General features: G+C 38.1%; 1 protein-coding gene across 1 annotated transcript in view; it reads right to left on the bottom strand.

Moving 5' to 3' along the window:
• The window catches only part of LOC140161001 (coiled-coil domain-containing protein 138-like), a 40595-nt gene extending 27948 nt beyond the window's left edge, over nucleotides 1-12647 (bottom strand). The window contains 4 exon segments of the mRNA XM_072184368.1: nucleotides 1429-1694; nucleotides 2462-2656; nucleotides 4318-4366; nucleotides 12464-12647. Coding sequence (XP_072040469.1) covers nucleotides 1429-1694; nucleotides 2462-2656; nucleotides 4318-4366; nucleotides 12464-12529 — 576 coding nt within the window. The 5' untranslated portion in view covers nucleotides 12530-12647.
• Nucleotides 12648-15605: the final 2958 nt, after the last annotated feature.

Raw genomic sequence — 15605 nt, 5'->3', positions numbered from 1 at the left:
CAATAACCAAGATATAACCAAATTCTTATCTCTTGTATAGTCATCCAAAACAATATAAATATCTCGGAAATATACAACATAGTACATTACTGATTACATAAAAGGTTAAATTTCAATTAAAAACAAACAAAGGTTGAGTGGTTAATGTTACTGCTCAAAAAGAAACAAAAAATGAAACTGATGTTTTCTTATATGCCTTCCAACCATCTCAGCAAGGGGATGTAAATGTCAGCCAGAGTGGTTATCAGTCAAGATATGTCACCAGGATTCTAGAATTTTGTGTCATAATGCTGTGTTGTAATGACCCAGACTCGTTACAACACTGTTATAATATATGTGTTACTGTTGCACAGTAATCCCATTGCAAATCCATATGTGTATATATATGAGAATAACATAATGGGGTTTCATGACATGGTATGACATGGCCCTGGGGACATGGCACCCTGGAATAGTGCATGATGGGGTATAGTGAAACATGGTCTATAGACGAATCCAATTCCACGCATTCCTACACCTGACTAGCAGCCTTTAGTTGGGTACCCGTCGGCTACAATGCACCCAAAATGTGAAATGATTCGGCCTTGGCAGAAATTTTAAACTGCATTCCATCACCCGTTTTACACCTTCTGCGAAAACACAGGTAGACAAAAGAATGATTAAAGTTTACAACACAACAGGCTCTACAGTTCCCTTCGGCCAAACACACAGCTCCTACATGGTCTATTCGCTGTTGAAGTAACATAATAATCGGATTAAGTACACCATATCAAATGCTACAAATGGATGTACTTGCGAACAAAAGGACTATGTATGAATAGATGCGATGGGATTACCTGCGGAATTATCTCTATTGTATTATTCTATTAACCCTCCTCGTCCTGGCATCTTCTCTAGTGTTAGGCGGCTTTTATTTGCACAATTGGGCGCTCAAAACACCAGGTTGGTGCTAGCGGGTAACCAAAGATGGCCGACCAAATCCTGACCATGACTTGGCTCGTTGGATTCGTCTATAGGGGGAGTGTGGCCTAATGGTTAGCTAGGGTACTTGCCTTTAGTGCATAAGGTGTTTCAATTCCCAGGATTTGCTGGGATATTGACTTGGGGAAAAACATCTGAAATTAATTGGCAACATCTGTAGATTAAATTCAGACTTCCGCTCTCCCCATGGTTCATTTAGAATTGGGTATAGTGAATCATGAAATTACTCAGAGGGGACGTTAAGCCATCGGTCTTGTGTACAGAGAGCCATACCTGTACATGTATCTCACAGCCAGTTTCGAAAAGAGTAGGGTGTTAACCCCTGACTATTCCTAACTCGTCCCGGTGTGCAAATCGATCCCAATGGAAATAAGTTTTAATAGAGGCTTTCTTGGGTTATCCCGAACAAATCAAATAAAAAAATAAATAAAATAAAAACCCATTCACCTGTAGCTTCTGGCTTATAGTAGCCAGCTCTGCATACACAGCTTGCATTGATGTCTGCGACAAAACTGTCTTCAGGCTCCTATCATCCCCTCCATCGTCATTGTTCATCGCTGATTCCTGTGCCTTGTATTTTCTCCGCCTTGGTTTTCTCTCATGATTTAGATGAGCGCTTGGAGTAAGGAAGTTGTCATTCTCATCTTCATAGAGACTTGGAGTCAGACCATCGGTATCGACATCAGCATCTGCATCACTTGTTGCAAGATGATCTGTGAAATTTATGTAAATAAATTTGAGTACTTGCAAACCCACGGAATTTGAGAAGGAGAACCCAGACTCCCTATACCGCCACATACAATAGTGTCATCAGCTATGGGGAGAAAATTGGGGGTATTCGGGTCTTTGCCGAAGGAAAACAATTCTGTGTCTCATCTGAAGCGGCTTGGTATTGCGTGCAGGTCGCATCAAGTACATCTCTCGCTTGCATGACAATGATTGCCTCTAACGCATTCTGAGGGAAAATGAATACCCCTAATTTTTGCTCCATGCCTGTATCATGATCACGGTCGAGTCCTGGTTCTTCTTCTCTAATTCTGTGTGCAAACACAATTTTCAGGGCTCTTACTTTAAAGTTGAACAGAAAGATACCTGGAATACTTGTTCCTTACTGGGTGAAGAATTACTTTGCTCATGCCATGGGTGATAAATCATTATCCAATCTATTCAAATCAATCCAATCCATTTCACATGGATTCATGGACCAAGTATGATTATGTGATTGCACCATTAACTATAGTAATTTATAGCATACAATGATTCCAGAGGGAAGCTGACAAAAGATTTGATAAAACACACATTTTCCAAGTTTTCACTGTTGTTTTGAACTGAATTAGACCCAGCAGTATCAACCTATCATAAAAAGAGTACTACTTCCCCCAAGCCTCATGTGGCAACAGACTCTAAGGTCCACCCATCTTGATTATCTAGTGAATTAAGTGTTAGCTCAGGTCAATGGGACCAACCATTCAATATTTACCATTTCTAACAAATCCACTGCTGTGATAACTTGTATCTTTCCAATCTTCAGCAAGCTGTGACTCCTCTAATTGCTGACCTTCTAGGGTCAGTATCTTACACAGTTCCTTCAAGGCACGGTTGTAGTGTCTTCTCTCGTTTGTGCTCAGTCGTGACGGAGACCCAGTGGTAGTTAAACTTCTGGATGGAGAAAGGTCTAGAAAAAAGTGAAAAAATGATTGAAAACAAAATTTCAACTATTTGGGCCCAAATATTGGCAGACAAGAACCAACAAATTATAGAATTGCAAAATTGTTTGCCTACATGTACAAAGATCAGAGCTATGGCACACATTTGATGCCAGAAAATGCAGTTTTGGAAAAATTGATTATTTGAACAGTTTTTAAACTGATGTCCAAAGAAATCATGTAAACATTTTATATGAGGATTTTAGGGTATGTGATAATCACTTGCAATAGTACAATTGCATCACATGACTGTTTGATTATGCACAGTCAATGTATTCACATATATCCATACCCTTTTAGAGCATCTGATCTATTGGGCTATTCTAATTGAAATCCACACTACCCCTGTGGAAGATTTTGGAAATATCTTCCACAGGGTGAGTATGTTTTTCAAATGTAATTGGTCAGAGTTGATCATTTTGAATTACGGCTTTACCTATATCTTTCACAACTGGAGTGAGTATTTCAAATGGAAGTTTTATATTTGAAACTCATACTCCCTCTGTGGAAAACTTTATCTAAATTATCTTCCACAGGGGTAGTGTGGATTTCAACTGGAATAGCCCATTACATTATCAGACAGATCTATACTTTGACATGTATTTTCTTGTAGTATAATTCCAAATCTTTACTCCTCTGTTCAATATTAATATCTACACTTCAAAAGTTCTTTTTACATCACAGTTTTAAAATTGTAAATTTTTTTATTTTTATAATAGCTAAACTTCTAAAAACTTCATCTAAAAATATAAATGTTAATTGTGACAATCAATGTTTGATATCACGCGAGTAGGCATGTGTCATTATTTTCTTAAATGTTAAACACATCAGTGATGCGTACATTTAACGTTTAAACATGCATCAATGTCAAGTTGATATGCGAGTTGTTGTGTGTACAATATTGCTTATTATTATTATTATTAACGAAAACTTATATGGCACTCTACAGAGATCACAGCGCCTTACAATAATACAAAATTACAATTAAACCAAGAAGCAAAAATCAAAAAGAAGCACATAATAATCAAATCCCTAAACTTTAGGGAATAAATGGGTATTCAGATGGCGTTTGAAGATTTGGACGGACGCCGTTTCTCTGATGCCAACAGGAAGCTGGTTCCAAAGATATGGGTCAACCACACGAAATGCTTTGTCACCAGCCGTACGCCTCGAGCGATAACGTATGATAACGATAACGTTTCTAGCGTATTTACAATGTTTTACCCACACAATGACCAGGAAATGTGCAGATCGCCATTTGGAGTCATTTCAAAAATCACGATTTTCGGACCACTTAATTTACAATTTATTTACGGAAAACTTTTCCAAGCTTTTATTCAAAATTTGAATTACTATTTAGTTAAAACATACTTATTATAGCAAAATATTTCAAGTATTCATGGAACTAGGGCAATTCTCCGAGAGCAAGTTTTTACATGTTACAGAATAGTAGCGCCGATTGATGTGTGGCATCGCTACATGTTCTTTAGCATTGAAGAATGGAAAATTGAAGGTTGAAAATGAATTGTGTGAACACGTCTACCGCAATCATGCGTGTGTTTAACGGTACATGCGTTTAACGTTCCCATGCCTACATGCAAGTTTATTTAATTTTTTACATTTGACTTACATTTGGCTACATCAGGTGAAACAGTATTCTCTGCAAGTAGAGAAGGACCCTGTGAAAGAACAAATATAAATTTAATTATATGTTATACAAAACAAAGTTTTCATTCACTGGATTAAGTCAGGGATTGAGTTAAGGCGTGTGAGTGCGATCCAAGGGCTTATGCACCCACAATACAGGAAAAAAAATAGTTGGCACACTTGCACTAAACAATGGAAATGTGTGCCCTATCAAAATTGGAGAGGCAAGTGAAACATGCATGCAATATATGTGAAGTACAGACTCCCCCTATATCTCACCTTTCCCCACTGCCCACTCCCCATCTTTCAATGTTGGAGAGTCTTACGGACCTATTGACAACATGGCTTGGTCCAATATTGAATTGGGGGGAGCAGAGGCAGAGATATACCAAAAGATAGGCAAAGCATGGCAACCTTTTTTTCCTGGATTACAGTAGTGTGCAGTGTGCAAATTAAGAAAAAAAAATCAGGTCATCCAGTGGATGACCAGGTCATGAAATCTGGTCATACGCCAAAATTTTTGGTAATCTGTGTATTATTTACCTAGCAATTAGCTCTAGGTCAAGTAACACTCCAAAAGGGAAAATATTAATTTAAAAAAAAAATGTATGGGCATCCAACGGACAACCTGCAGTGAAATTCTGGTCAGCCGCCAGCAAATCTGGGCTTCAGGATGACCACTTTTTACACTGGTTGTGTGTAGGGAAGTGTTTTACACACCTAAATAAATACACAACCTGAGTTTGCCCACATGGTCTATACTTTGTACACAGATCTTTAATTTACACACCCAGGTTTTTGAATTTACACACTCAAACCTTCAATTCCTCCCTAACGACCTTGGTGCGATCGCACACCTTAAATCATCTGTCCAAGTGCAATTTATAAGCACACCTCAAGTCCTAAACTTCTTACCAAGTTGGCAAGTGCAATTTAATAGCACACCTGACAGCCCCCTTAACATTTCCAGAAGTGCAATTTGTAGCAAGCCTGTTATTTTCAAAACTCAACCGCTGTACATAATAAAAAGTATGGCTCTGTTCACAATCAATGTTGTAACTTCAATATTGACAGTTAATGGTATGTAATTTTTTAATAACATGATTGATTTGGCTGTTTTTTTTGCAAGGAGACTACTTCCACCAGGGGCTACCTCAGGTAGCATAACCAACTTGCTAGCTTTCTCCTTTCAGATTTGGGAGCCAATAACATGGTGATTATCTTACCACTTGAAGGGTAACTGTTTCAGGGCCTCAACTTTTTATAGGGATTGAATTCATAGTTGTTGTTTAGTTGCTGTAAGAGGCAAGTGTCGAAACTTAAACGCTAGCGTGGTTTCCCTGCTTTTATCCATCTAATTTCTGAAGACACGTTGATGTAAATCTGTGTTTCGGAGGTGACATTTTCCGTTAGCAATTATTGATGCCTATTTTTGAATACCTGTTGTTCCCTACAAACAAGATTAATTTTTGTAGTTACCCACAAACTGTATCCTGTCATTCCTGTGATTAACTACTAATGCTGCTTCAACTATATACATTGTAAAAAAAGATTTCATCTGTGACCTAAAACAAAATTGTGAAAGTTTCAAATTGAGTGTTAACATTTCCGTTAGCTTTTTGGTCACATCCGAAACAACTAATTTTTTTTATCATAACATTAATATAGGCAGTAGCAGTTCTATTTTTAACACTAAAATTTTACTTAAAGTACTTACATCACATATAAATGACAGGTACGAAAAAGTACCCTATCGCTTAAATTTCCGAGGCATTATAAAGTTTCCATTAACACCTGTCACTTCCTAAACAAGTTGTCACGTCCGAAACAGACCAGTTACATTAAATCAGAGCGGAAGACTATGTTCATCAGGTTGGAACAGCGGGATTGAAAACAAGAGGAAACAGCAGGAAACTCAAAAGGGAGCTGATCAGGAAGGATGTACACAAATTCAGCTACTTTCACAGAACGACGACCGACTGGAATGACCTCGACGAGACGAGACGACAGTGACAGCGACGAGCGGGGAAATGTTCAAAAATAATCTTCATCAATTAGCTCTTTTCGCGACGCGACGCCATTAAATGCGCATAGACCTTTGACCGCGAAGTTGGTGAAGTACAGCAATGCTGACTCAACCATATGTCTGGTTCCACACAGCAATACGCAGTATTGCTGTCTGGTTAGCAGGTACGAATAATTCCGTGTGAATTGAGACGTCGGAGCCGGTCAAACACAGAGGACTAGCCTATACATCCTGTATCCTACTATCACTCAAACAAGCAAATCTCTTCACGAATTCACTCACCTTGCGATCCTATATCATCAGTTGAAACAAACATCTAAGTTTCCAAAAACAACTTTGTCATTCCTCAAAACTACAAGTAACTTCACTAATAAAAAATTGAAATCCTACTATTACCCGTTATTGAAAATTTTGTTCGATTTATGTCAACCAAAAGAACGCACAAGTCGAGTTCAGTTGACCAAAATGGTATCTGCTGCCTCCTGTCACCTCAGATATGACGTCAGTATCAAGCTGCTTATTAAATATTCATGAAAAGGTCACAATCGGTGGATCGGATTGGTTGAAATCAACGCCACGTTTTTGACCTTACAGGGGTAAGAGATATGCATATTATGAAAACAGCGATGTGGATATATACATGTAGTATCATCACCGGGACTGAGAAATGCGACATTTTCGATGTTTGTTTCGGGGAATTTCAGACACGGAGACTCAGCGGAGATTTTGCAAATTCGCCCAAGGCAAAGGTAACCAAAGGGTTGGGGATCGATTTTAACTATCACTAAATGTTTCGGAATTGTGGTCGGCTAAAAAGTAGGCAGTTGCGGGGACTGTAATTGGTGTAGATGTCACATTTTGAACAGTGAGCGATAAGTGACCAATTTGATGCTCAGTACAAGTGTTTATCTTTACCCAGGGTAACTCAACCAGAACCAGACTCCAGAGAACCAGAAATGATCACCTTTTTAAACAAAATAATTTCCATGTGAAAAAACCTACCGTACCGGTACTTGAAAATTTTGTGATCATGCCTAGCATGGGTGACATGTATTTTCATTGTAAAATGCCTATACGGTGATCCACCCAAAATAAAAAAATCACCGTATAGATCCCTGTACTAGTCTATGTCAACTTAGACTAATTCCGATCAGCCGTCTACACTTCGCATGTACTGTGTATGCTTCGTAGTGACGACTGATTATCTTACAGCCAATATCATGACGGACTTCTGAAAACTATGCAATGCGACTTTGGTTGTGCGCCGTAGCGTGACTGACTAGCGGCGCCCGTGTACCGCGTCGCTGTACCGCGCCGCTGTAACGGATCGCGCTCTGAACTTCTAAAAACAACAAACTCGGTCAAAAGGTCAATTTGGACACAACTGCGCACGCTCTATGCCCAGCACAGGAATCCTGTTGCAAAATCCGTCACTTTTTTTCCACGTAGTTTTCTCAGTCGTCAATCCAGACGGTTGACGACTGAGGGCAGCAGTCTAGTGTCAACTGTGTCGATATCCACCGCTGTTCTCACCAAGTAACTGAGTTCACGCGTGACGTCATATCCCGATGATATCCGCTTATTATTTTCCCGCGCAAATTGATTATTTTCGCTGAAAGTGCCGTACAGTCATAGCAGGGCGCATCGGATCATACCTCATAACAGGAATTCGCCTCGAGATTGTGTTTTACCGTCTATATATTTTTGTTATCAATAACAATGTTGATATAATTATTGAAGTTTGGTGGCTTTATATTTTTTTACTTAATAAATTTTCTGATATCTTAATTTTCTTTAAAAAAGAAGAATTTTGTTGATTTTGTTGATATTTTTACACAAAACCACAATATTTATCGCTTTATATTTATCATTGGCGTGGTTTAGCCGAAAGAAATGTTGACGTTTTTATTAAAAACACCCTTTTAACTTTATTATACAGTTTACGACACCCCGGTAGCAGAATTTATTTTCTTGCACGAGTCGTCGATCCCTAGGCCTCATAAGTCACAATGCACGCGATGTACACTGTTTAACCCCGCACGCTCATGCCTAAAAAGCTAAACCTACCGTCATCACTGATCCCAGTATTTATTATTGATTGTTTTTATTATTGTTGATGCTACATGCTAGCCATGTACGTACGGTACTTGACGAGTTATGTACCACATCTGGGGGTGCGGGTGCAGCCGAATACCCGGCCCTGCAGCCAATCAGAGAAGATTCTCTGTCTGGCCCGATGTTGCAAACCTCAGACTAGACGCGCACATAGGCCTACATGTGTATTTTTTGCAAAATGCACCGTGGAACCGTACGGTAAACACGGGAGTGATCACAACGCAATTACACGTTAACGTTTTTGCTTTTGGGAGTGACAGAAAAGCTGAACCATAAAACACAATTTTTGCAGTAAACATGCTCTTTATCAAGTGGAACTCTTAAATGAAAAGTTTGCTTGCAACTGCTTTCTTGGAAAGATCGCGGAAAGTCAAGAAGTAGGCCTATAAATTCATTGCATGAATGGATCATTCAGTGCATGATCGATATCGGGATATAAAAAGCTGTGGATTTTAACTGTGGAATATTATTTATCTAGGCATAGGGCCTATGAATGGGCAGTTTTCCAATCAAGTGAAGTAATATTATTTGAAATGCCCGGGGAAATACCATAGTCACACTTGATCATTCTAGTAGGCCTACCTCTGGAATGAGGATATGCAAGCCTGCGGAAGTTTGTTCATGACTTTGTTTTGACTCAATCGGGTCATGGATGACAATGCATGGAGTTGTCATTGTTGTTTTCTTTCTTGTGTCTTGGCTTGACCTCCTGAATTACTAGTTAGGACCTAGGCCCTAAGCCTAAAGTATTTTCAACTGGTAGCATCTTTTTTTTTTAATTTCTTTTTTCGCCTAAGCATGCTAGGCCTAAAGTCATCATGCCATGCATGCGGATGTCATAATTTTCGGCATGATGATGCCTGACGGTGTTCAATCAAAAAGTTATTTAACATCTTCCGAAGCCTGTGATAAAAATGTACGATACCGGTATTTGAAAAGGAGTTTGATCATTTAACAAATCTGATTTTTTTTTTTGGCACAGGCCTAATCATGATAATAATGTTTACACATGTCCGAAGTAGGCCTAAACAGTTAAATTGGATTCAGAATAATCCATAATTTTAAAACAAAGCAATCCGGGAAAGCAACGCTTAAATCCGTCATGCGTGACCATACATGATAGTTTTTAAGGCCGTAAAAATAATGTTTTGGTTCTCGTCCAGAGGAAGTTCGTGAATATTTTGTTTTGTTTTTAATGTGAGATTTTGAGGGCTAATAGAGTAAACCTACCACAAAAAGTTTATTGTAAGTGATCCGTGTTCTCTATAAATAAGCCTAAACTTTTTTTTATGCATAGTTTTCTTAAAGTATCCCAAAGTCTAAAAATTGGTGAAAAATCTTTAAACAAAATCTGACAAATCCCAGAAATTAAGGAGGGAGGGGATGAGAACCAAAACATTAATTTTATAATTATTTTAGGGTCTAAGCAGCCAAGATAGAAAGTCAGTTTTTATTCGTTTGATCTCATTTATTGGCTTAAAATGACCAGAAAACTTTCCTGAGTTTTTTCGGGGTCCAAAACGCAACTTAAAAGGTAAAAAAAAAGAGGGTCTCGTCCAGAAGATTTTCACAAATTAATGACTTAGGAAGAGAGGTTTTCAGGTTGTGTTCCTGAGCTCGTTTAAGTGGCCCACCCAGGCGGGGGCTTCCTCCTGTCCCTCTGGGATACTAGCTGTCCTGATATTTAAAAAAATTAAAGCATTACCCAAGTTTGCCCCCCACCCCTTGAAAGTTGCCTCCCCCACCTCCTGCACACCTTCTGAAAAAGTGTTGGCTATACATGTACGCCACTGGTACCTTTTTGCTGTTTTATTCGTTTTTTACCAACGTTTCATTTCAAAAATACTAAATCACAATTTGAATGACTTGTCCTTCACTTTTTTAAAAGCAATTTATATTTACAAACAATTTCAATATAGGCCTACACTTTCGCAGTGATCACTAAATGGGTCTTTAGTCTGCGTCTAGGGATAGGCCTACATCATATATGCAAAATGTCAATTAAATATTATAAACAAAACTGATGAATGCATCTTTACATGCACTGCATATCGGGGTGCAAAGTGAATACACACATTGATTATTATTAGGCCTATATTTCACTATCATTTAATATAAAGACATGGGCCGGCACGAATATGCACGTAGGCCTATGTATACAATCATGCATTAGGGCACTATAACATGACTATCGTCCACGCTTTCTCAAAGTTTTTGCAATGTGTTTTTGATAAACCAAGAACTTCTAAACATGTCTTTTCAGAAACAATTTCAGAAACAAAGTAAGGGGCTGGTTTTTTTGCTTTTTAAGGGGGGGGGGTATCCCAAATATACTGGGGTCATAAATTTTTGAAAAGAAAAATAGGGGGGCGGGGCAGTGGCGACACCAGGAATTATTCCCGGGGCAGGGGGGACAAAGTGAATGTCAGGGTGAAAAATCGACAAATTTAGCATAAAATTGACACAAAAAGTGGAAATTTACGTAATTCTGGGGTAGGCCTAATGGGAGGCGGCAAACTGGGGGGACAAGAAAATTCACGCCCCGCCACGGGGTAAAATTGATAATAACCAAAAAGTCACAACTGCGATGTTTATTATTCAAAAAGACTGCCATTTCAATACAATTTTAATTAGCCTAAAGTGTATCGGTGGTGGGGGTGGGGTCATCAACTTTTTGTTGCCGAAATAGGAGCTAATAGGGGGGGGGGTTGCTATTTTATTCCTGCCGACTTTTTAATTTGGGACCCCCTTCAACCCCCTAATGCCATATAAAATTAATGTCATGGTTCTCGCTCCTCCCTCCTCAATTTCTGGGATTTGTCAGAAGTCATTAGAATGTTCTAATTTTTTTAGACTTTGAAATACTTTAGGAAAACGTTTATTAGAGAACATGGAATCATTTCCAAGACTTTTCATGGTAGGCCTACTCTAGGGGGTTTGGGGGTTTATCCTTTGACATTTAAAAAGGGCCTCCTCCTTTCCTCTATAGCACAGTTTGGAAAAAAACGAAACTACTAACAAAGCTAATTTTACATTGAAAAAAAAACTATCAAGTAGGCCTAGTAAGTAGGCCTATTTACACATTTGTATCTAAATAGGCCTACCTGTCATATGAATACCGGTAACATATGGAGTAAAGGTAAGTTTAGTGGGCCTAGATTTTTTTATATAAACGTTTGTTATTTTTTGTCTTATAAACATCAGGGGGATCAAAAATGTAGACCCTAAAAAGGGGAATCAAAAATATTTAGACCTTAAAAAAGGGATCAAACAAGAATTTTTTTGTGTCCCAGGCCCAAGCGCCAGTTTTTTCACCCAACATACCAAAGTATTTTATAAACACTCCCTAAATAACGCACTATTGTACACACTCATTTGAGAACTTAAATAATCTGCTACCGTGATTTCAGCTTATAGATAAGCTTGTTTATATGTTAAATTTTATTTAATTCAAATAAATATGAAAGGTAAACCCCATAATGTAGTAAAAACTTGGCCACAAAATCACTCCGCACGGAGACTACCGACTAACGTGTAGCGATCCTGTACATCGCGCACTGACGGATGCACGGACTTGGCGCAAATTAGACCGAGCATATTTACTTAAATTTTTATCCCTACAACGAAATTAAATACACCAATAGTTGCTCGAAATGTCTTCTTTTCAGCATACTGAATGAATTCTATCAATATGACGGAAACCCCAGCTTAGCAGCTTTTTTGTCTGCTCTCTTCGAGCTCTTCGGTTACATGGACATCGCCATGTTACACCGCGCTCTCGTGATAGGAAAACGACTGCGCGTTTATAGATAAGTCTACGCCCGCGCTGTAACTGAGTTGTCGCTACAGCGCGATATGAACAGCGGTGTATCATGATATGAAACGATGACGACAAAAAATGACCATGACACTCGAATTCGAAACATTAACATAGAACAGATACTTTCCGTATTTAATTCGCTTATATACTTATTTACAAGCCGCTTACCCTCCGTGTTAATTTTGGTTGATGTTCATAGAACGTATCAGATTCTTCCAAACCTGGTCGAAACATATTGCTGATTGTATACCCGCGGTAAAACCGGGTTTATTGGGTTGTTACGGAAGCTTAAATTTCAGACTTCGTCGCCATTTTGAAATTGGTGCCCACATTTGGTGTTTCTATAAACAATAATAAAGCAAAGTATTTTCAAGTTTCTAAAAAGCTCCTTTATTTCTAAAAAGCTCTTTGGTATTGAGTGAGTATTTAGATGCTGGCAATTACTTGACTAAAGATTAGAAATTACCTCGGTATACTTGTGATTAATTAAAAAAGTCACCTGAAAAAAGTAATTAATAAAAACACCTCTGGTATAGCGCCACCGCAAGCACGTCTGGACAAAAAAGTTGTGCATGATAAAAATTGATGGCCTCCTATCCTGTCATTGATTTTGACCTGTTGACACCCCTGGATTTTGATGGATCATTGCATGATTGATTGGAGGGTGGACACTGGACAGAGCCTAGCTGATTGCATTGAAGTTGATCAATAAAATTCCTGTCATGAAGACAAACTTCAGTTAAAAAAAAAGTTTCTCGCGTAAGTTTGACAATGTCAAATGAACATGATGAATATTAATCATGAAATGCATGAATGATGTTCAATGTCATCATCATTCCTCTCTCTCTGTATGCTCTCTCAGTCTCTCACATGCTCAGTTGCTCACATGCTCAGATTTATTAATTGTAATAATATACCTTGTTCATGTCATGATAATGTCGGTCAGTCAGTGATGAGTGACTTGATCACTCCTGGAAAAGCAAAAGTTGTTAATGATGGTCATGATGATGATGCGCCTAGACCTAGTCTTGGTAGGCATGATCACAAAATTTTCAAGTAGGTTTTTTCACATGGAAATTATTTTGTTTAAAAAGGTGATCATGTAACTTAAAAAATGAGGGGTCAACCGTGTCTGTAGCTCAAATATCAATAAAGTTATGGGTAAATGTCTGTTACTTTTTCATTTTTCTGTGGCCATCTTTGACAATGCCTTACAATGACTTACTGTACAAAAGAGCCAGTAATGCATCAATTTTCACCACGATGATCCATTTTACACAAAGGCGATTTTATTTTATGAAATCTAACTATCACTGTATGATGACTTTTGTATCAAGGATAAAGTACCGGCACTTTTTAGACTACGTCTCCAAGTTTCTGGTGTCCAAATTTCAAAATTTTGTATTTTCTAGGCTATGGGGATTACACAGTTAAGCCATTTACTGTGGTCGCAACTTTTTGAGCTTTTTGAGTTGAATGTCGCCTTCTATAATAAGCATTGTGGACATATCTAGTATTGGTGTGGTGTTGGAAGCTCGCCACTCCGATGCAAAAGGGTCATATGTAGTACGAGGAACCCATACCGTACTTAGCTCAGCATCATAACGAAAATGTCATACCGATAAATGACACGTCTGTTTTGCCCGTTTTTTTTTAGTTTGCCTTGCGAACTAGTCATATGTCATGCTTGCTAGCTCAGGACTGCACATGTGCATGCACACTAGTCCTAGCCTATAGTAGGAATTCCAATTGAATAAACGCAGCTTTCAGCAGCTGTACTCGATCCAACCGCGATCGTATATTGCATATTTCAAATTACAACGCGAACGCACTTGTGATACAATGCTAACCAATCATGAGTGTGTTGGCATGGTCATGATGGTTGGATTTACTTTCGTTTACTCACGCACAGTTGCACACGCTGGCGTACATCGCGCAGTGTACGCAAACAATCGTCACGCTATTGAAAGCTGCATTCATTCAATTGGAATTCCCAATATAGGCCTAGACTCAGCTGAGGCTTGGGGTGGGGACAGACCCGCAGACTGACAAAATTGCAAATTGAACAATAATCTAATTTAGTAATTTTAATTCTACTTTCTGGAAACCAATTTGAGGAGAATCATTATAGGAACTGATTAGCCCAGGCATAGGCATATTGCATTCTTGTCAACTTAAGGTGGTTATGGAGGCATTATAAAAGTGCTCTAAACATGTTTTAAACAGATTAATTGAGTAGAGCAAAGTACACTGATCAATATGCCTTTTGTTTGAGTCAATCGGACATACGGTTATCAAAATATATCAATTTATATTTTCTTTGTATCTTATTGTTTTTATCAATAAGCAATCAAGTTAATGAGCTAAAATGACTGAGAAGCTCATTTACATATATAATTTTGCCAATATTTTGCTAAAATCCATGCATAAATGTTCAGGGTACATTTATTTTGCATAATTTTGTTTCTGAAACTTGGTCAAAGTGTTTCTAATATGTTCTAATGTATTATATAGTGAAGCCGCCCCTAATTTGCATATTTGCATAATTAATTAGCATTTATGCAAATTAGCTAATTAATTATGCAAATATGCAAATTAGAGGGCGGCTTCAATATATGATACATTAGAACATATTAGAAACACTTTGACCAAGTTTCAGGGCAAAAGTATGCAAAATAAAAGTACCCTGAACATTTATGCATTGGTTTTAGCAAAATATTGGCAAAATTACATATTAATGAGCCTTTCCAGTCCTTTTAGCTCATTAACTATATTGATTATTGACAAAACAATAGGATACAAAGAAAATATAAATTGATGTATTTTGGAAACCGTGTGTCCGATTTGTTCAAACAAAAGGCATATTAATCAGTGTACTTTACCCTACTCAATTACTCTGTTTAAAACATGCTCAAAGCATTTTCTAATTTCTAGAAAATGCATCCAATACCACCTTAACCGAGTACCGTATTCATTCCAATAAGCGCCCATGCCCCAATAAGCGCCCACCCAGGGTATATTCAATTTGCTAAAGGGTACCATTAATGTTGAAGTGACAGATAGATGTTGATATAGTGAAATAGCTGGAGGACTACACATCCGGTGTAAACTTGCAATACATTTTCTACATCAGAAAAGCTACTAGACGTCTCAGGACCCTTTTATAACATGTACATAAATTCATCTCTAATAATCGCCCCTCAAAAAAAATTAGGTAAACCAGGTAAAAAAATAAGCGCCCACCCAAAATGACTTTGTTAAGCGCCCTGGGCTTATTGGAATGAATACTTAAAAGAAAAGCCTCAAAACT

This window comes from Amphiura filiformis, chromosome 9 (assembly GCF_039555335.1).
Source record: "Amphiura filiformis chromosome 9, Afil_fr2py, whole genome shotgun sequence".
NCBI lineage: Eukaryota > Metazoa > Echinodermata > Ophiuroidea > Amphilepidida > Amphiuridae > Amphiura > Amphiura filiformis.
Note: the sequence above shows the minus strand (reverse complement) of the source record. Positions and strands in the feature narration are given on the sequence as shown.